The sequence below is a fragment of the Pseudophryne corroboree genome, chromosome 6, assembly GCF_028390025.1.
Source record: "Pseudophryne corroboree isolate aPseCor3 chromosome 6, aPseCor3.hap2, whole genome shotgun sequence".
NCBI lineage: Eukaryota > Metazoa > Chordata > Amphibia > Anura > Myobatrachidae > Pseudophryne > Pseudophryne corroboree.
The window spans coordinates 673,869,878-673,891,736 of record NC_086449.1 but is presented as its reverse complement, the minus strand read 5'-3'; the positions used below and the strand labels follow the sequence as shown (position 1 = coordinate 673,891,736).

Genomic DNA, 21,859 nt, shown 5'->3' with positions numbered 1-21,859 from the left:
GGGATCTGCTAGACAAATGGTCAGGGTCGCATCTTCAGATGCACCAGCGGATAACCCTGTCTCCAAGGACAAGGGTATCTCTTCTGTGGTGGTTGCAGAGTGCTCATCTATTGGTGGGCCGCAGATTCGGCATACAGGATTGGATCCTGGTGACCACGGACGCCAGCCTGAGAGGCTGGGGAGCAGTCACACAAGGAAGAAACTTCCAGGGCGTGTGGTCGAGCCTGGAAACGTCTCTTCACATAAACACAATCTACAATGCTCTAAGCCAGGCAGAACCTCTGCTTCAAGGAAAACCGGTGTTGATCCAGTCGGACAACATCACGGCAGTCGCCCATGTAAACAGACAGGGCGGCACAAGAAGCAGGAGTGCAATGGCAGAAGCTGCAAGGATTCTTCGCTGGGCGGAGAATCATGTGATAGCACTGTCAGCAGTGTTCATCCCGGGAGTGGACAACTGGGAAGCAGACTTCCTCAGCAGACACGACCTTCACCCGGGAGAGTGGGGACTTCATCCAGAAGTTTTCCACATGCTTGTAACCCGTTGGGAAAGACCAATGGTGGACATGATGGCGTCTCGCCTCAACAAAAAACTGGACAGGTATTGCGCCAGGTCAAGAGATCCGCAGGCAATAGCTGTGGACGCGCTGGTAACGCCTTGGGTGTACCAGTCGGTGTATGTGTTTCCTCCTCTGCCTCTCATACCAAAAGTATTGAGAATTATACGGCAAAGAGGCGTAAGAACGATACTAGTGGCTCCGGATTGGCCAAGAAGGACTTGGTACCCGGAACTTCAAGAGATGATCACGGAGGATCCGTGGCCTCTACCTCTGAGAAGGGACCTGCTTCAGCAGGGTCCCTGTCTATTCCAAGACTTACCGCAGCTGCGTTTGACGGCATGGCGGTTGAACGCCGGATCCTAAAGGGAAAAGGCATTCCGGAAGAAGTCATTCCTACCTTGATTAAAGCAAGGAAGGAAGTAACCGCGCAACATCACCGCATTTGGCGAAAATATGTTGCGTGGTGCGAGGATCGGAGTGCTCCGACGGAGGAATTTCAACTGGGTCGATTCCTACATTTCCTGCAATCAGGATTGTCTATGGGTCTCAAATTGGGATCTATTAAGGTTCAAATTTCGGCCCTGTCGATTTTCTTCCAGAAAGAATTGGCTTCAGTTCCTGAAGTCCAGACCTTTGTTAAGGGAGTACTGCATATACAGCCCCCTGTGGTGCCTCCAGTGGCACCGTGGGATCTCAATGTTGTTTTGGACTTTCTCAAATCTCATTGGTTTGAACCACTAAAAAATGTGGATTTGAAATATCTCACATGGAAAGTGACCATGCTACTAGCCCTGGCTTCGGCCAGGAGAGTGTCAGAACTGGCAGCTTTATCTTACAAAAGCCCATATCTGATTTTCCATTCGGACAGGGCAGAACTGCGGACTCGTCCGCATTTTCTCCCTAAGGTGGTGTCAGCATTTCATCTGAACCAGCCTATTGTAGTGCCTGCGGCTACAAGCGACTTGGAGGACTCCAAGTTGTTGGACGTTGTCAGAGCTTTAAAAATATACATTTCAAGGACAGCTGGAGTCAGGAAATCTGACTCACTGTTTATACTATATGCTCCCAACAAGTTGGGCGCTCCTGCGTCTAAGCAGACTATTGCTCGCTGGATTTGTAGTACGATTCAGCTTGCACATTCTGTGGCAGGCCTGCCACAGCCAAAATCGGGGACCTGGAGTTCTCTCATTCGGTGCTGCAGAGTCATCCGCACTCTCCCGCCCGTTTGGGAGCTTTGGTATAATCCCCATGGTCCTTTCAGGAACCCCAGCATCCACTAGGACGATAGAGAAAATAAGAATTTACTTACCGATAATTCTATTTCTCGGAGTCCGTAGTGGATGCTGGGCGCCCATCCCAAGTGCGGATTATCTGCAATAATTGTACATAGTTATTGTTACCTAAATCGGGTTATTGTTGTAGGGAGCCATCTTTCAGAGGCTCCTCTGTTATCATACTGTTAACTGGGTTTAGATCACAGGTTGTACGGTGTGATTGGTGTGGCTGGTATGAGTCTTACCCGGGATTCATAAATCCTTCCTTATTGTGTACGCTCGTCCGGGCACAGTATCCTAACTGAGGCTTGGAGGAGGGTCATAGGGGGAGGAGCCAGTACACACCACCTGATCATAAAGCTTTACTTTTTGTGCCCTGTCTCCTGCGGAGCCGCTATTCCCCATGGTCCTTTCAGGAACCCCAGCATCCACTACGGACTCCGAGAAATAGAATTATCGGTAAGTAAATTCTTATTTTCTGGTGACATAATTTCCTCTTTACTTCAAGCTAGGAAAGGAGTAACGGTGAAGCTTTACCTCCATATTTGGAGGGAGTAGGTGTCTTGGTGTGAATCCTGGAAGGCTCCTACGACAAAATTTCAGCTGGGTCGTTTTATTCCATTCTTTGCAAGCAGGTGTGGATGCAGGCCTAAAGTTAGTCTCCATTTCAGTACAATTTTTGGCCTTATAAATTATCTTTAAGAAAAAAAAATAAAAGAATTGGCCACCTTTCCGGAAGTCCAGACTTTTGTGAAAGGAGTGCTGCACATCCACCCTCTGTTGTGCCTCCACTGGCAGCGTGGGTCCTTTTAACATGGTGTTGCAGTTTCTTACTGTCACAATGGTTGATACCTTTATGAAAGGTTGTGTTGAAATTTCTCTCTTGGACGGTGGTCATGTGATTGGCCTTGCCGTCCGCAAGGCGGGTGTCGGAAGTGGCGGCTTTGTCTCACAAGAGCCCCTATTTGATCTTTCATGTGGTTAGAGCGGGATTGAGAACTAGGAAAATAGTTCTGCCAAAAGTGTTTTCTGTGTTTCACAGGACCCTGCCTATTTTGATGCCTGTGGTTACTTAAGCATTGGCTGATTCAAAGTCTCTCGATGTAGTCAGGGCTTTGAATATTTATGTTGTCAGATCGGCCCAGATTGGTCCGGTAGGCTCCCTGCACATTGAGGGCGCCTGTTTCTATCCAGTCTGCTACACGCTGGATCTGTTATACGATTCGACATGCTCGTTCTACGGCTGGATTGCCGTTACCCATTCTACTAGGAAGATGGGATCTCCTTGGGTGCATGCCCGAGGAGTCTCGGCGGTTCAACTTTGCCGAGCAGCTACTTGGTCGGGTTCAAACACTTTTGCTAAGTCGTACATGTTTGATACCCTGGCTGATGAGGACCTCATGTTTGCTCAGTCGGTGCTGCAGAGTCGTCCGCACTCTCCCGCCCGGTCTGGAGCTTTGGTATAAACCCCATGATCCTTACGGAGTCCCCAGCATCCTCTAGGACGTATGAGAAAATAGGATTTTAATACCTACCGGTAAATCCTTTTCTTTTAGTCCGTAGAGGATGCTGGGCACCCGTCCCAGTGCGTACTGTGTATGCAGTTTTTGGTTATGGTTACACTTTTGTAGTGTGTCTTTTTAGTCAGGCTGTTGCTGACGTTGTTCATGCCATGGCGTGCGGTATCTTATTATTGGTTGGGTTGACACACAGGTTGTGTTACATATTTTCTCAGCATATGGCTGTGTATTTTTCATGCCGTTGGCTGGTGTTCTATTGATTGCCACTTTCTGCGGCATGTTTGAGGTGTGAGCTGGTATGACACTCACCGTGTTTAAACAATAAATTCTTTCCTCGAAATGTCCGTCTCCCTGGGCACAGTTTTCTAACTGGAGTCTGGAGGAGGGGCATAGAGGGAGGAGCCAGTTCACACCCATTCAAAATCTTATAGTGTGCCCATGTCTCCTGCGGATCCCGTCTATACCCCACGGTCCTTACGGATTCCCCAGCATCCTCTACGGACTAAGAGAAAAGGATTTACCGGTAGGTATTAAAATCCTATTTTTCTCCTAAGTCCACAGGGATCCCACCCTCACGCACCTGATTCGAGGATCCTTTTACTCTCCAACCTCTTCCTTGTTGTACGGAAGGGTGTGTATGTGTGTTCTTATCGCCTGATTAGTGCTGTCTATGGTGCTCCTGCCTTGAGCTTTGGAACACAACTGATTTGCCTGAGCCAGGATGCGGGGATGTTTGGACGGGCCCGTTGCATGCTGGGGGGCCAGAAAGCTTTGACCGATTTTGTGCAAATCCATTGTTATCCTGCGGACATAGGAGAAATACCGTAAGTTCTTACCATAACGTATATTTTTAGATGCCTAGCATCAACATTCTTTAGTCTTCTTACCTATTGTTTGATATTCTCTGTTTACAGATGGAGAAGCTGAAATCTGAATTAGATGAAGCAAGACTAAGTGAGAAACAACTGAAACACCAATTAGACCATCAGTCAGAGGTGTTGGCTAATAAATCTGAGGAGCTGCGGATGATGTCTGAGCGTGCCCACGAATCCATGACTACAGAAATATCCACCCTACAGGTTGAGATATATGAACTTGAAAGTGAAAAAGTGAGTGATTAATGTTTGGGAAGGGGCTTGTATTTTAATATACCTGAACCATTTTTATTTAAAAGATGTGGTTTTTACCCATTGTACAAGTTAAAATAAGCAAGTCCTCCTGACTTCTCTTTTTACTGTGTCTAAAATCATAATGGTAATTACCATTAGTAATTTATTAGCTATGAAGCCACTTTCCATGCCATCTAGCTACAGTTACTGTAGAGCAGTATGTTTTACAATGTTGGTCTTCAAGGCACACTTTGGAAGGGAGGGTATTCAAATAACCACAGGGTTTACTTTGTGGCTAGTTGCAACGCTGGAGGTATTCAATTAGCGAGAATTAACCCTCCCACCCCCCTTCTCCCTCTCGCAAGTGAATCTCAAAACTCATGGAGCTGAAAGGTAATAGGCCTTATTCAGATCTGATCGCAGCAGCATATTTGTTAGCAGTTGGGTAAAACCATGTGCACTGCAAGTGGGGGGGCAGATATAACATGTGCAAAGAGAGTTAGATTTGTGTATGTTATATAGTTTGTGCAGGGTTAATACTGCCTGCTTTATTTTCTGCTGCGGGGTACACTGGGCTCCACAAGGATTGGACAATGGGGTCTAGAGTAGGATCTTGATCCGAGGCACCAACAGGCTCAAAGCTTTGACTGTTCCCAGAATGCACAGCGCCGCCTCCTATATTACTCCGCCTCCCAGCACAGGAGCTCAGTTTTGTAAGTTGGTGCTGCAGTAAGCAGGCATTTAACAGAGTGGCTGCTCCCAGCAGCCCTAAGAAAAGCTTTTTATGAGGTAAAAAGTGAAGACTTCAAGGGCAGCAGCGGTGATAAATGTCTTGTGACATTCACTGCTGCAGCTCCAGCTCTCCCAAGCGGCGCTGTATACTCCCGAGCCCTGGTTGCCAGGTACATACAGCGGAGGCTCCGGTTTTCTTCACGTTAGACACACACGGCTGGGGCTCTCCAGGATCGCGTGGCCGCGCTTCGGGAGGTGGTAAGTGGGTCCCGCTTGCGGGATCCGGTATTTTTCACGATCCGGCGCGGTCAGTGGGAGGCAGGCCACGCGCGCTAGTGGTGGACACTGTGGCAGTACAGGCGATCCCACTAGATCACCAGGGCATAAGCGCCAGGTCAGGTTTTCTCTCTAAACCAATTCTTATATCGCCCAGTGGTTTTGCCAGCAGAGGGGATAAGGCTTAGACCTGAAGCCTCTCCCCCAGCCCCAGGGTGCCATTTCTAGCAAGTGTTCCCGCCCTGGAGCTGCATTTCTGTCTTTTCCTCACTCCCTGTCAGTGTCTGCGGCGCCATTATCCCTCAGCTCACTGTTCTTGGGACTGCTTGGGCAAATCCTCCTCCTGTCTGGGTGTCAGCGCTGTGCATTTACATGACACTTAAGTATTCTACCTGCCTTTTTAGACAGTGATAGTTAAGAAAGAGTGCACTTAGTCAGGGTTTTATAGTACAATTACCCTGTGATAAACATCCAGCTCTTACTGTGTACTGTTATATCTATTGTTATATAGCTGTGTAAGCTAGTCCAGTGCAGTATTATTGTCCGTAATAACCTCTGCATTGTGCAAACTGTGACTTTCTGTGTGTGCATTTGATAGCTGAGGGGTGTCCATTTTGTGTCTTTCACTCAACCTGCTATCCTTATATTCCATAACCTGAGTGGTCTTCGTGCGTCAGGTGTTATCTAATATAGGATTTTCACAAAGATATACTGTATTATGTATTTTTCTAACGTCCTAAGTGGATTGCTGGGGACTCCGTAAGGACCATGGGGATTAGCGGCTCCGCAGGAGACTGGGCACAACTACAAAGAAAGCTTTTAGACTACTGGTGTGCACTGGCTCCTCCCACTAAGACCCTCCTCCAGACCTCAGTTAGATTCTTGTGCCCGGCCGAGCTGGATGCACACTAGGGGCTCTCCTGAGCACCTAGAAAGAAAGTATATTTAGGTTTTTTATTTTCAGTGAGATCTGCTGGCAACAGACTCACTGCAGCGAGGGACTAAGGGGAGAAGAAGCGAACCTACCTAACAGGTGGTAGTTTGGGCTTCTTAGGCTACTGGACACCATTAGCTCCAGAGGGATCGACCGCAGGACCCGACCTTGGTGTTCGTTCCCGGAGCCGCGCCGCCGTCCCCCTTACAGAGCCAGAAGCACGAAGAAGGTCCGGAAAATCGGCGGCAGAAGACTTCAGTCTTCACCAAGGTAGCGCACAGCACTGCAGCTGTGCGCCATTGCTCCTCATGTACACCTCATACTTCGGTCACTGATGGGTGCAGGGCACTGGGGGGGGGGGGGGCGCCCTGAGGACAATAGATAACACCTTGGCTGGCAATATATACATCATATATAGTCCCAGAGGCTATATAGATGTAAAATTACCCCTGCCAGTATCACAGAAAAAGCGGGAGAAAGTCAGCCGAAAAGGGGGCGGGGCTTCTCCCTCAGCACACTGGCGCCATTTTTCCTTCACAGTTCCGCTGGAAGGAAGCTCCCTGGCTCACCCCTGCAGTCTGAGAAAACTACAGAAGGGTAAAAAAGAGAGTGGGGGGGGCACTCAATTTAGGCGCAGTATAGATATATATATATGTAATATATATAAAAAAGCAGCTATAGGGAAAACACTCATTGATAGTGGGATCCCAGTGTTATATAGCGCTCTGGTGTGTGCTGGCATACTCTCTCTCTGTCTCCCCAAAGGGCTTTGTGGGGTCCTGTCCTCTGTCAGAGCATTCCCTGTGTGTTTGCGGTGTGTCGGTACGGCTGTGTCGACATGTTTGATGAGGAGGCTTATGTGGAGGCGGAGCTGATGCCTGTAAATGTGATGTCACCCCCTGCGGGGTCGACACCTGAGTGGATGGTGCTGTGGAAGGAATTACGTGATAGTGTCGACTCCTTACATAAAAGGTTTGACGACATACCTAATGTGGGACAGCCGGCTTCTCAGCCTGTGCCTGCCCAGGCGTCTCAAAAACCATCAGGGGCTCTAAAACACCCGCTACCTCAGATGGTTGACACAGATGTCGACACGAATACTGACTCCAGTGTCGACGACGAAGAGACTAATGTAACTTCCAGTAGGGCCACACGTTACATGATTGAGGCAATGAAAAATGTGTTGCACATTTCTGATGTTACCCCCGGTACCACAAAAAAGGGTATAATGTTTGGTGAGAAAAAACTACCAGTAGCTTTTCCTCCATCTGAAGAATTAAATGAAGTGTGGGAAGAAGCGTGGGCTTCCCCTGATAAAAAGATGGTAATTTCTAAGAGGTTACTAATGGCGTACCCTTTCCCGCCAGAGGATAGGTCACGCTGGGAAACATCCCCTAGGGTGGATAAAGCGCTCACACGCTTGTCGAAGAAGGTGGCACTACCGTCTCCGGATACGGCCGCCCTGAAGGAATCTGCTGATAGAAAGCAGGAGGCTATCCTGAAATCTATATATACACACACAGGTGTGATACTGAGGCCAGCTATAGCTTCAGCCTGGATGTGCAGCGCTGCTGCTGTGTGGTCAGATTCCCTGTCAGAAAATATAGATACCCTAGACAGGGACACTATTTTGCTGAACGTAGAGCATATAAAAGACGCACTTTTATACATGAGGGATGCACAGAGGGATATTTGCCGGCTGGCATCCAAAATTAGTGCAATGTCCATTTCTGCCAGGAGAGGGTTATGGACTCGGCAGTGGACAGGTGATGCAGATTCCAAACGACACATGGAAGTTCTGCCTTATAAGGGTGAGGAATTGTTCGGGGATGGTCTCTCGGACCTCGTTTCCACAGCAACAGCTGGGAAGTCTACATTTTTGCCACATGTTCCCTCACAACCAAAGAAAGCACCGTATTATCAGGTACAGTCCTTTCGGCCCAATAGGGGCAAGTGGGTTAAAGGCGCGTCCTTTCTGCCCAGAGGCAGAGGTAGAGGGAAAAAGCTGCAGCATACAGCCAGTTCCCAGGAGCAAAAGTCCTCCCCCGCTTCCTCTAAGTCCACAGCATGACGCTGGGGCTCCACAGGCAGACCAGGTACGGTGGGGGCCCGTCTCAAGCATTTCAGCAAGCAGTGTGCTCGCTCACGGGTGGATCCCTGGATCCTTCAAATAGTATCTCAGGGGTACAAACTGGAATTCGAGACGTCTCCCCCCCGCCGTTTCCTCAAATCTGCCTTGCCAACCACTCCCTCAGGCAGGGAGGCAGTGTTACAGGCAATTCAAAAGCTGTATTCACAACAAGTGATAGTAAAGGTGCCCCTACTTCAACAAGGAAGGGGTTACTATTCCACAATGTTTGTGGTACCGAAACCGGACGGTTCGGTGAGACCCATTTTAAATTTGAAATCCTTGAACACATATATCAAAAAATTCAAGTTCAAGATGGAATCGCTCAGGGCGGTTATTGCGAGCCTGGACGAGGGAGATTACATGGTATCGCTGGACATCAAGGATGCTTACCTACATGTCCCCATTTACCATCCTCACCAGGAGTACCTCAGGTTTGTGGTACAAGATTGTCATTACCAATTCCAGACGTTGCCGTTCGGTCTCTCCACGGCTCCGAGGATCTTTACCAAGGTAATGGCGGAAATGATGATACTCCTTCGAAGGAAGGGAGTTTTAATTATCCCGTACTTGGACGATCTCCTGATAAAGGCGAGGTCCAGAGAGCAGTTGTTGGTAGGGGTAGCACTATCTCGGGAAGTGCTACAACAGCACGGCTGGATTCTAAACATTCCAAAGTCACAGCTGGTCTCTACGACACGCCTGCTGTTCCTAGGGATGGTTCTGGACACAGAACAGAGAAAAGTGTTTCTCCCGGAGGAGAAGGCCAAGGAGCTGTCATCTCTAGTCAGAGGCCTCCTGAAACCAAAGCAGGTGTCGGTGCATCACTGCACGTGGATCCTGGGAAAAATGGTAGCTTCCTACGAAGCGATTCCATTCTGCAGGTTTCATGCAAGAACCTTTCAGTGGGACCTGTTGGACAAGTGGTCCGGATCGCATCTTCAGATGCACCGTCTGATAACCCTGTCTCCAAGGACAAGGGTGTCTCTGCTGTGGTGGCTGCAGAGTGCTCATCTTCAAGAGGGCCGCAGATTCGGCATACAGGACTGGGTCCTGGTGACCACGGATGCCAGCCTTCGAGGCTGGGGAGCAGTCACACAGGGAAGAAACTTCCAAGGACTATGGTCAAGTCAGGAGACTTCCCTGCACATAAATATTCTGGAACTAAGGGCCATTTACAATGCCCTAAGTCAGGCAAAACCCCTGCTTCAAAACCAGCCGTACTGATCCAGTCAGACAACATCACGGCAGTCGCCCATGTAAATCGACAGGGCGGCACGAGAAGCAGGACGGCGATGGCAGAAGCCACAAGGATTCTCCGATGGGCGGAAAATCACGTGTTAGCACGGTCAGCAGTGTTCATTCCGGGAGTGGACAACTGGGAAGCAGACTTCCTCAGCAGGCACGACCTCCACCCGGGAGAGTGGGAATTCATCCAGAAGTCTTTCAAATGATTGTAAACCAGTGGGAAAAACCACAGGTGGACATGATGGCGTCCCGCCTAAATAAAAAGCTAGAAAAATATTGCGCCAGGTCAAGAGACCCGCAGGCGATAGCTGTGGACGCTCTGGTAACACCGTGGGTGTACCGATCGGTTTATGTGTTCCCTCCTCTTCCTCTCATACCAAGGGTACTGAGGATAATAAGGAGAAGAGGAGTAAGAACTATACTCATTGTTCCGGATTGGCCAAGAAGAGCGTGGTATCCGGAACTTCAAGAAATGATGTCAGAGGACCCATGGCCTCTACCGCTCAGACAGGACCTGCTGCAGCAGGGGCCCTGTCTGTTCCAAGACTTACCGCGGCTGCGTTTGACGGCATGGCGGTTGAACACCGGATCCTAAAGGAAAAGGGCATTCCGGAGGAAGTCATTCCTACGCTGATAAAAGCTAGGAAAGAAGTAACCGCGAACCATTATCACCGCATATGGCGAAAATATGTTGCGTGGTGTGAGGCCAGGAAGGCCCCAACGGAAGAATTTCAGCTGGGCCGGTTCCTGCACTTCCTACAGTCAGGGGTGACTATGGGCCTTAAATTGGGTTCCATTAAGGTCCAGATTTCGGCTCTATCGATTTTCTTCCAGAGAGAATTGGCTTCACTACCTGAAGTTCAGACTTTTGTTAAGGGAGTGCTGCATTTTCAGCCCCCTTTTGTGCCTCCAGTGGCACCTTGGGATCTCAACGTGGTGTTGGATTTCCTAAAGTCACATTGGTTTGAGCCACTGAAAACCGTGGATTTAAAATATCTCACGTGGAAAGTGGTCATGTTGTTGGCCTTGGCTTCGGCCAGGCGGGTTTCAGAATTGGCGGCTTTGTCATGTAAAAGCCCTTATCTGATTTTCCATATGGATAGGGCAGAATTGAGGACTCGTCCCCAGTTTCTCCCCAAAGTGGTATCAGCTTTTCATCTGAACCAACCTATCGTGGTGCCTGCGGCTACGAATGACTTGGAGGCTTCCAAGTTGTTGGATGTAGTCAGGGCCCTAAAAATGTATGTTTCCAGGACAGCTGGAGTCAGGAAGACTGACTCGCTTTTTATCCTGTATGCGCCCAACAAGTTGGGTGCACCTGCTTCTAAGCAGACTATTGCTCGCTGGATCTGTAGTACGATTCAGCTTGCACATTCTGCGGCTGGACTGCCGCATCCTAAATCGGTAAAAGCCCATTCCACAAGGAAAGTGGGCTCTTCTTGGGCGGCTGCCCGAGGGGTCTCGGCTCTTCAACTTTGCCGAGCTGCTACTTGGTCAGGGGCAAACACGTTTGCTAAATTCTACAAATTTGATACCCTGGCTGAGGAGGACCTTGAGTTCTCTCATTCGGTGCTGCAGAGTCATCCGCACTCTCCCGCCCGTTTGGGAGCTTTGGTATAATCCCCATGGTCCTTACGGAGTCCCCAGCATCCACTTCGGACGTTAGAGAAAATAAGAATTACTCACCGGTAATTCTATTTCTCATAGTCCGTAGTGGATGCTGGGCGCCCATCCCAAGTGCGGATTTTCTGCAATACTTGTATATAGTTATTGCTTAACTAAAGGGTTATTGTTGAGCTATCTGTTGAGAGGCTCAGTTGTTATCATGCTGTTAACTGGGTATTGTATCACGAGTTATACGGTGTGATTGGTGTGGCTGGTATGAGTCTTACCCGGGATTCAAAATCCTTCCTAATTGTGTCAGCTCTTCCGGGCACAGTATCCTAACTGAGGTCTGGAGGAGGGTCTTAGTGGGAGGAGCCAGTGCACACCAGTAGTCTAAAAGCTTTCTTTGTAGTTGTGCCCAGTCTCCTGTGGAGCCGCTAATCCCCATGGTCCTTACGGAGTCCCCAGCATCCACTACGGACTATGAGAAATAGAATTACCGGTGAGTAAATTCTTATTTTCTCTGACGTCCTAGTGGATGCTGGGTACTCCGTAAGGACCATGGGGTATAGACGGGCTCCGCAGGAGACTGGGCACTCTTAAAAGAAAGATTAGGTACTATATCTGGTGTGAACTGGCTCCTCCCTCTATGCCCCTCCTCCAGACCTCAGTTGGTATCTGTGCCCGGCCAGAGCTGGATGCACCCTAGGGGCTCTCCTGAGCTTCCTAGAAAAGAAAGTATTTGTTAGGTTTTTTATTTTCAGTGAGATCTGCTGGCAACAGACTCACTGCTTCGTGGGACTGAGGGGAGAGAAGCGAACCTACCTGCTTGCAGCTAGCTTGGGCTTCTAAGGCTACTGGACAACATTAGCTCCAGAGGGATCGAACACAGGCCCAGTCCTCGGTCGTCCGGTGCCGCGCCGCAGTCCCCCTTACAGAGCCAGAAGAACGAAGAGAAGTTGAAAATCGGCGGCTGAAGACTCCGGTCTTCATTAAGGTAGCGCACAGCACTGCAGCTGTGCGCCATTGCTCCCTTAGCACACCACACACTCCGGTCACTGATGGGTGCAGTGCGCTAGGGGGGGGGCCCTGGGCAGCAATTAGATTACCTTACTTGGCAAAAAGCACATAATACAGTCTAATAAACTGTATATGTGCATTAACCCCCGCCATTATACATTTAAAAACGCGGGAGAAGCCCGACGATGAAGGGGCGGGGCTATCTTCCTCAGCACACCAGCGCCATTTTCTCTTCACAGCTCCGCTGGAAGGATGCTCCCCAGGCTCTCCCCTGCAGTTCCAGACTTCTAGGGTAAAAAAGAGGGGGGGCACATAAATTTAGGCGCAAAACTGTGTATATAAGCTGCTATAGGGGAAAAATCACTCTGTATAGTGTTCATCCCTGCATTATATAGCGCTGTGGTGTGTGCTGGCATACTCTCTGTCTCCCCAAAGGACTTGGTGGGGTCCTGTCCTCAGTCAGAGCATTCCCTGTGTGTGTGCGGTGTGTCGGTACGGCTGTGTTGACATGTTTGATGAGGAAGCTTATGTGGAGGCGGAGCAGGTGCCGATAAGTGTGATGTCACCCCCTGCGGGGCCGACACCAGAGTGTGTGGATATGTGGAAGGTATTAACCGACAGTGTCAACTCCTTACATAAAAGGTTAGATGACGTAACAGCAGTGGGACAGCCGGCTTCTCAGCCCGTGCCTGCCCAGGCATCTCAAAGGCCATCAGGGGCTCAAAAACGCCCGCTACCTCAGATGGCAGACACAGATGTTGACACGGAGTCTGACTCTAGTGTAGACAAGGATGAGACAAATGTACAATCCATAAGGGCCATCCGTTGCATGATTACGGCAATGAAAAATGTATTGCACATTTCTGACATTAACCCGGTTACCACAGAAAAGGGTATTATGTTTGGGGAGAAAAAGCAACCAGTGGTTTTTCCCCCATCGGATGAGTTGAATGAAGTGTGTGAAGAAGCGTGGGGTTTTCCCGATAAGAAACCAGTGATTTCTAAAAAGTTACTGATGGCGTACCGTTTCCCGCTAGAGGACAGGTTACGTTGGGAGACATCCCCTAGGGTGGATAAGGCGCTCACACGCTTGTCAAAAAAGGTGGCACTACCGTCTCAGGATACGGCCGCCTTAAAGGAGCCTGCTGATAGAAAGCAGGAGGCTATCCTGAAGTCTGTATATACACACTCAGGTACTATACTGAGACCTGCAATTGCTTCAGCATGGATGTGTAGTGCTGCAGCAGCTTGGTCCGATACCCTGTCAGATAATATTGATACCCTCGACAGGGATACTATTTTGCTAACCATAGAGCATATTAAAGACGTCGTACCTCAAATCAGCCTTGCCAGCTGCTCCCAAAGAAAGGAAGGTAGTACTGGCAGCTATTCACAAGCTGTACCTCCAGCAGGGGATAATCCAGGTTTCCCCCCCTTCAACAGGGATGGGGTTACTATTCCACAATGTTTGTGGTACCGAAACCAGACGGTTCGGTGAGACCCATCCTAAATTTAAAATCCTTGAGCACTTATATAAGGAAGTTCAAGTTCAAGATGGAATCGCTCAGGGCGGTTATTGCAAGCCTGGAAGAGGGGGATTTTATGGTGTCATTGGACATCAAGGATGCGTACCTGCATGTCCCCATTTACCCACCTCACCAGGAGTACCTCAGGTGTGTGGTACAGGACTGTCATTACCAATTCCAGACGTTGCCGTTTGGTCTGTCCACGGCACCGAGGTTATTTACCAAGGTAATGGCCGAAATGATGATACTCCTCCGAAAGAAGGGTGTTATAATTATCCCGTACTTGGACGATCTCCTGATAAAGGCGAGGTCCAAAGAGCAGTTGCTAGTCAGCTTAGCACTATCTCAGGAAGTGCTGCATCAGCACGGCTGGATTCTGAATATCCCAAAGTCACAGCTGATTCCTGCGACGCGTCTGCTGTTCCTGGGCATGTTTCTGGACACAGAACAGAAGAAGGTGTTTCTCCCGGAGGAGAAGGCCCAGGAATGATCATAACAAAAAACTGCAACAGACGAGCGCCTAATCATCAAATAACAATGAAAACCAATACGTGTTTAGTAGGATTAAATGATCACAATTTTATGTTCCTGATGGTCTGCGCTTGCCGGAATACTATGTGTAGTATTGTGGTGGGGCATAAAGAAAGAACAGGCGGCTGCGCTGAATATCAGGAACGGAATACAATGTACAGAGAGCCAACGTAAAAAATGACAATGTTTATTTGTAAAACATATAAAGGTTAATTATCATATGACCGGTGAATAATATGTATATATAAAAAACATTCACTAGACGTGAACTGGTGGTCTGTTGTAATAACTCAGCTTTTTGGGGTGAGAAGTTCCGTGTTCAGCTAGTTAAATCATTGATAAGTACCAGGTGTATTAGTGGAATCCTTGTGAAATCAAAGTCCCTCAGTTGAAATTGAGATTCAATACCTTTCCAGATGGGCTGGTGAGAGCCGAGCGTCCTCGGCTTCAATGTCCTGCAATGCCCATATATGCTGTGCAGCGGAAAGGAGGAGACCGTCTCTCTCACAACCCGGTCGTGGCGGCGTACTTGCTGAAGCCGCTGATGTCGGATGCTGTAGACGGAGGGTGCAGCGGGGACCAAGGAACACCTGGAAAAGTTCACCTGAGCTGAGTACGGATAGGGGCGGGTCCTGACGCGTTTCGTCACGTTCACGTGACTTTCTTGAAGGTAGATACCTGCCTCCTAGATCATCCGGTATTTAAAGGCTGAATTGACTGGTGTGGACAGGTGAATGTCATCAGCAATGTTTAAAAACAATAAAAATACAAGGAACGAAGGCTCTCATGTACTAACACATAGCATTATATATAGTTGGCAGAAATGATTAGAAGAACATACATTTAAAGTTAACCTATTGGTATCAGAGACGGGCGTGGAATTAATATGGTTATACTTTATATTGTAGTAAATAGTAAGCCATTAAGAGTAATGGTTTCAGTTCAGGTGTTATGACAGGTGTATTGATTCACAACACATTTAGTCACCTACTAGCATCACCTGTAATGAGTAGCAGACATTCATTACAAGGTTCACTGGACAAATATTATTAACTGTGTATATACTAGTGGTGCCGTTTTAAGTTAAGAGATGTTTAATCAAAGGAAAAAATATATCTATTTGTATATACCACCTCTACATAAAAAATCGGACCGGGAGGGAAAACTTTTATATATTAGTATAGACATGATTCGAACTCTGGGATTCAAAACTAATGCTGATCTGTCCTCTAACCTGATGCGCCACTGGATCTGAAGTTTGTATAGAAGACAGACTGAGAGATAAACACAATAATTAACTTGTTACGATATATTGTAACAAAGATAAGGGTAGTCTAACAGATGAATATCTTATATAGAAGGACATATTCCAAATTCTATAAATGAATCTAATTGATGATTAGAAAATCTTTTATATGCAACATCGTTATCAATATAATAAATATATCTACTTTGTTGTGCTGTATTTATAATAAATAAATAATAAGACTAAAAAATAAAAAGTAAGAAGTAAATAAAAACAAGAAAATGGACAGTCCTACACATAAGAATGATAATATATTGCAGATGGACTTCCTTCATAAAACTCTGAATATTTCAAGGTATCATAACTAGACAGATGATACCAGGGCGTGTATTAATGATACAGATGTTTTATTTCATATAAATATGCACTATAGATGTTAGGTTATTTCAAGGTATCATAACTAGACAGATGATACCAGGGCGTGTATTAATGATACAGATGTTTTATTTCATATAAATATGCACTATAGATGTTAGGTTAACAGAGAAGCATAAAGGTCAGGGGGTGGAAGGGGGGAGGGGGGGGTTAAAAAGGAGGGGAGGGGGGGTAGTTTCTATACTTGAAATTATTGAATAATCTTCACAGATATCACTCAAATGTGATATCAGGAGAGTCGAAATAAAGATGAATTTTCATGAAAGATCAAATTCTATACTTTCATTAAGCCCTTCCGGTGTAAGTGTTCTTAATCTATGTATCCAATAATTTTCCCTAAGACATAGTTTTCTATATCTATCTCCCCCCCCGTATTGTGGGTTTGATGATCTCTATGCCCACTAATTGGATGTCATCCGGATTTTTATGATGCTTTTCTAAAAAGTGTCTGGAGACACTATGAAAAATTAGGCCCTTTTGGATGTTACGTCTATGCTCAAGGAACCTCGTCCTGAGTTTACGAGTTGTTCTACCTACATATATTAGGTTGCATTTGCAAACCAATATATAAATAACAAAGGAACTATTGCAATTGATATGAGAACATATCTCAAATTCAGATGAGTCTGAGGCACCAAAGCTTTTTGTATTATTCTGAATATATGAACATGTGATACATTGTTTAGCACCACATTTGAAGCACCCTACTATTTTCGGGAGCCACTGTGTATTGCCAGCTGATGTTGAACTCTCATTAGTGAGTCTTCTGTCAACAAAGAGGCTTGGAGCCAGTTGTTGCTGTAAATTTGTAGATTTTCTAAAGAACACTGATGGGGTATCTTTAAGTTCAGATCGAAGGATCTGATCTGTGAGAAGAATAGAGTAATTATTGTAGATGTTTCTAATCTTAGAAGAAGCACAGTTAAACTGTGACATGAAATGTGGCTGGTCTTGTGCAAATTTACATGTGTGAGTTTTTGTTTTCAGAAGATCCCTTCTATCTAAAGCATCTGTTCTCTCCCGTGCTGTTTCAATCAAACTTGCTGGATAGCCACGATTACAGAAGGATTTAGATAATTCATCCGCTTGTAATTGAAAATCCACTCTATTACTGCAATTACGCTTTATGCGTCTAAATTATCCATAAGGGACATTGTTCAACCATGATTTGTGGTGTGAACTACTGTAGTGAATAAAATTTAAAGTGTCAACCTCTTTGCGAAACGTTTTTGTGGATATATTGCCCTCAATTATATCAAGTGAGATATCCAAAAAAGTGATGGATGATTGGTGCGCAGTACCGGTGAAAATTAAATTATAACTGTTAGATTATGTCTATATTTGAATCTTTTTGATTCTTTCTTACATGGATAGAATTGCGATTTATTTCTGAATTTGAGATTACGTTCATTGGTACGGCTTTGATTAAACCAAACGTAAACTTGATGGTACACCGATTCTGCTAGATGATCAAGATAGAGTAGGCATAGATATGCTGGAATCCTTACTTCTTGAAAACAATACTGTAGATTCTGGGGTACAGATCTATAATCAAAGCCGTACCAATGAACGTAATCTCAAATTCAGAAATAAATCGCAATTCTATCCATTACATCATAGGAGCCCAGCCATTGATATATTCTACAAGAAAACATTGGATGACTTCAATAGTCTATGTAAGAAAGAATCAAAAAGATTCAAATATAGACATAATCTAACAGTTCAGGAGAGATTGGCTTTACAAAAACTTGCCAATGACCCCTCCCTTGTCATCAAGTCGGCAGACAAGGGAGGAGGCATTGTCATTCAAAACACTGAGGATTATCTGACAGAGGCTTTTAGACAACTTAATGATAGGAATACATATGTTAAATTATCTTCCAATCCTGCACATGATTTTCATAGATCACTAACCATTATAGTCAAAGATGCCTTAGATAAAGGCACCATATCCAAGGAAGAATCTAGATATCTGATTCCCACACACCCTGTCACTCCTACCTATTACCATCTACCCAAAATTCACAAATCCCTCACTGCACCTCCTGGTCGGCCAATTATCTCTGGTGTTGGGTCCCTCACTTCTAATTTATCACATTTTGTTGATTATTTTTTACAGCCACTTGCCTCTTCTTTACGTTCTCACATCAAGGATACTACATGTTTTCTAAATGATATCTCAAAAATTAATTGGAAAAGTTCCTATTTTTTTATGACCTGCGATGTGCAGGCACTATACTCTAATATTCCGCACAAGAGAGGTCTCTCTACGATAGCAGAATCTCTCTCCAAAACAAGTATGATCGATTCAGAGTTACAAAAATTCATACTGGATTCAATCAATTTTATACTATCTCACAATTTTTTTGTATTTAATAAGGAATATTATTTACAGATACTTGGGACGGCCATGGGGACGAGGTTCGCGCCGAGCTTCGCTAACCTATACATGGGTGCCTTTGAGGAGGAGCATGTGTGGGGGCGGAGCCACGGCGCGGACCTCGTCTACTATGGCCGTTACATAGATGACATGTTCTTTATCTTTGATGGTGATATATCTTCATCTTCTGATCTTATCACTTCCTTGAATAACAACAGTTATAATTTAATTTTCACCGGTACTGCGCACCAATCATCCATCACTTTTTTGGATATCTCACTTGATATAATTGAGGGCAATATATCCACAAAAACGTTTCGCAAAGAGGTTGACACTTTAAATTTTATTCACTACAGTAGTTCACACCACAAATCATGGTTGAACAATGTCCCTTATGGATAATTTAGACGCATAAAGCGTAATTGCAGTAATAGAGTGGATTTTCAATTACAAGCGGATGAATTATCTAAATCCTTCTGTAATCGTGGCTATCCAGCAAGTTTGATTGAAACAGCACGGGAGAGAACGGATGCTTTAGATAGAAGGGATCTTCTGAAAACAAAAACTCACACATGTAAATTTGCACAAGACCAGCCACATTTCATGTCACAGTTTAACTGTGCTTCTTCTAAGATTAGAAACGTCATCTACAATAATTACTCTATTCTTCTCACAGATCAGATCCTTCGATCTGAACTTAAAGATACCCCTTCAGTGGTGTTTAGAAAATCTACAAATTTACAGCAACAACTGGCTCCAAGCCTCTTTGTTGACAGAAGACTCACTAATGAGAGTTCAACATCAGCTGGCAATACACAGTGGCTCCCGAAAATAGTAGGGTGCTTCAAATGTGGTGCTAAACAATGTATCACATGTTCATATATTCAGAATAATACAAAAAGCTTTGGTGCCTCAGACTCATCTGAATTTGAGATATGTTCTCATATCAATTGCAATAGTTCCTTTGTTATTTTTCTCTGACGTCCTAGTGGATGCTGGGAACTCCGTAAGGACCATGGGGATAGCGGGCTCCGAAGGAGGCTGGGCACTCTAGAAAGATTTATGACTACCTGGTGTGCACTGGCTCCTCCCACTATGACCCTCCTCCAAGCCTCAGTTAGATCTTGTGCCCGGCCGAGGTTGGATGCACACTAGGGGCTCTCCTGAGCCCTTAGAAAGAAAGTATAGATTTAGGTTTTTTATTTTCAGTGAGACCTGCTGGCAACAGGCTCACTGCAGCGAGGGACTAAGGGGAGAAGAAGCGAACTCGCCTGCTTGCAGCCGGATTGGGCTTCTTAGGCTACTGGACACCATTAGCTCCAGAGGGATCGACCGCAGGCCCAGTCCTTGGTGTTCGGTCCCGGAGCCGCGCCGCCGTCCGCCTTACAGAGCCAGAAGCAAGAAGAGGTCCGGAAAAACGGCGGCAGAAGACATCAGTCTTCACCAAGGTAGCGCACAGCACTGCAGCTGTGCGCCATTGCTCCTCATACACACTTCACACTCCGGTCACTGAGGGTGCAGGGTGCTTGGGGGGGGCGCCCTGAGCAGCAATAAAAACACCTTGGCTGGCAAAAATACCACAATATATAGCCCCAGAGGATATATATGTGGTAAATACCCCTGCCAGAATCCAGAAAAAAGCGGGAGATTAGGCTGTGGAAAAGGGGCGGAGCTATCTCCCTCAGACACACTGGCGCCATTTTCTCTTCACAGTGCAGCTGGAAGAAAGCTCCCCAGGCTCTCCCCTGTAGTTTTCAGGCTCAAAGGGTAAAAAAGAGAGGGGGGGCACTAAATTTAGGCGCAATATTGTATATACAAGCAGCTATGGGGGAAAATTCACTCAGTTATAGTGTTAATCCCCTCATTATATAGCGCTCTGGTGTGTGCTGGCATACTCTCTCTCTGTCTCCCCAAAGGGCTTTGTGGGTCCTGTCCTCAGTCAGAGCATTCCCTGTGTGTGTGCGGTGTGTCGGTACAGCTGTGTCGACATGTTTGAGGAGGAGTCTTATATAGGGACGGAGCAGATGCCGATAAATGTGATGTCGCCCCCTGTGGGGCCGACACCAGAGTGGATGGTTAGGTAAAAGGTATTAACCGACAGTGTCAACTCCTTACATAAAAGGGTGGATGACGTAACAACTGTGGGACAGCCGGCTTCTCAGCCCGTGCCTGCCCAGGCGTCTCAAAGGCCATCAGGGGCTCAAAAACGCCCGCTCATTCAGATGGCAGACACAGATGTCGACACGGAGTCTGACTCCAGTGTCGACAAGGTTGAGACATATACACAATCCACTAGGAACATCCGTGACTTGATCCCGGCAATAAAAATAATGTGTTACACATTTCTGACATTAACCTCTAAAAATGGGGTTTTTTATGTTTGGGGAGAAAAAGCATGCAGTGTTTTGTTCCCCCATCAGATGAATGAATGAAGTGTGTGAAAAGCGTGGGTTCCCCCTGATAAGAAACTGGTAATTTCTAAAAAGTTACTGATGGCGTACCTTTTCCCGCCAGAGGATAAGTTACGCTGGGAGATATCCCCTAGGGTGGATAAGGCGCTCACACGGTTGTCAAAATAGGTGGCACTGCCGTTTTAGGAACGGCCACTTTGAAGGTACCTGTTGATAAAAAGCAGGAGGCTATCCTGAAGTCTGTATTTACACACTCAGGTACTAGACTGAAACCTGCAGAGCGTGCTGCTGCAGCGTGGTCGGTGACCCTGTCAAACATACTAGTTTGCTAACATGAGAACATATTAAAGACGTCGTCTTATATATGAGGGATGCACAGAGGGATATTTTGCCGGCTGGCATCCAAAATGAATGTAATGTCCATTCTGTCAGGAGGGTATTAGAGACCTGTCACTGGACAGGTGATGCTGACCTTAAAAGGCGCATAGAGATTCTGCCTTATAAAGGTGAGGAATTATTTGGGGATGGTCTCTGGGACCTCGTATCCGCAGCAACAGCTGGGAAGAAATATTTTTACCTCAGTTTTCCTCACAGACTAAGAAAGCACTGTATTATCAGGTACAGTCCTTTCGGCTTCAGAAAAGCAAGCGGGTCAAAGGCGCTTCCTTTCTGTACAAAGACAAGGGAAGAGGGAAAAAGCTGCACCAGTCAGCCTGTTCCCAGAATCATAATTCTTCTCTCGCTTCCTCTGAGTCCACAGCATGACGCGGGGGCTCCACAGGTGTAGCCAGGTACGGTGGGGGGCCGTCTCAAAAGTTTCAGCGATCAGTGGGCTCGCTCACAGGTGGATCCCTGTTTCATTCAAGTAGTATTTCAGGGGTACAAGCTGGAATTCGAGATGTCTTCCCCCCGCCGTTTCCTCAA

The 21,859-nt window shown here is 46.5% G+C and overlaps 1 protein-coding gene across 3 annotated transcripts in view; it reads left to right on the top strand.

The window, feature by feature from the left end:
* The window catches only part of SPDL1 (spindle apparatus coiled-coil protein 1), a 407,460-nt gene that overhangs the window by 141,153 nt on the left and 244,448 nt on the right, over window positions 1–21,859 (top strand). For all 3 annotated transcript variants that reach the window (XM_063928265.1, XM_063928263.1, XM_063928264.1), the window contains exon 4: window positions 4,269–4,463. In XM_063928265.1, the coding sequence (XP_063784335.1) occupies window positions 4,269–4,463 (195 nt within the window). The remainder of the gene's footprint in view (window positions 1–4,268; window positions 4,464–21,859) is intronic.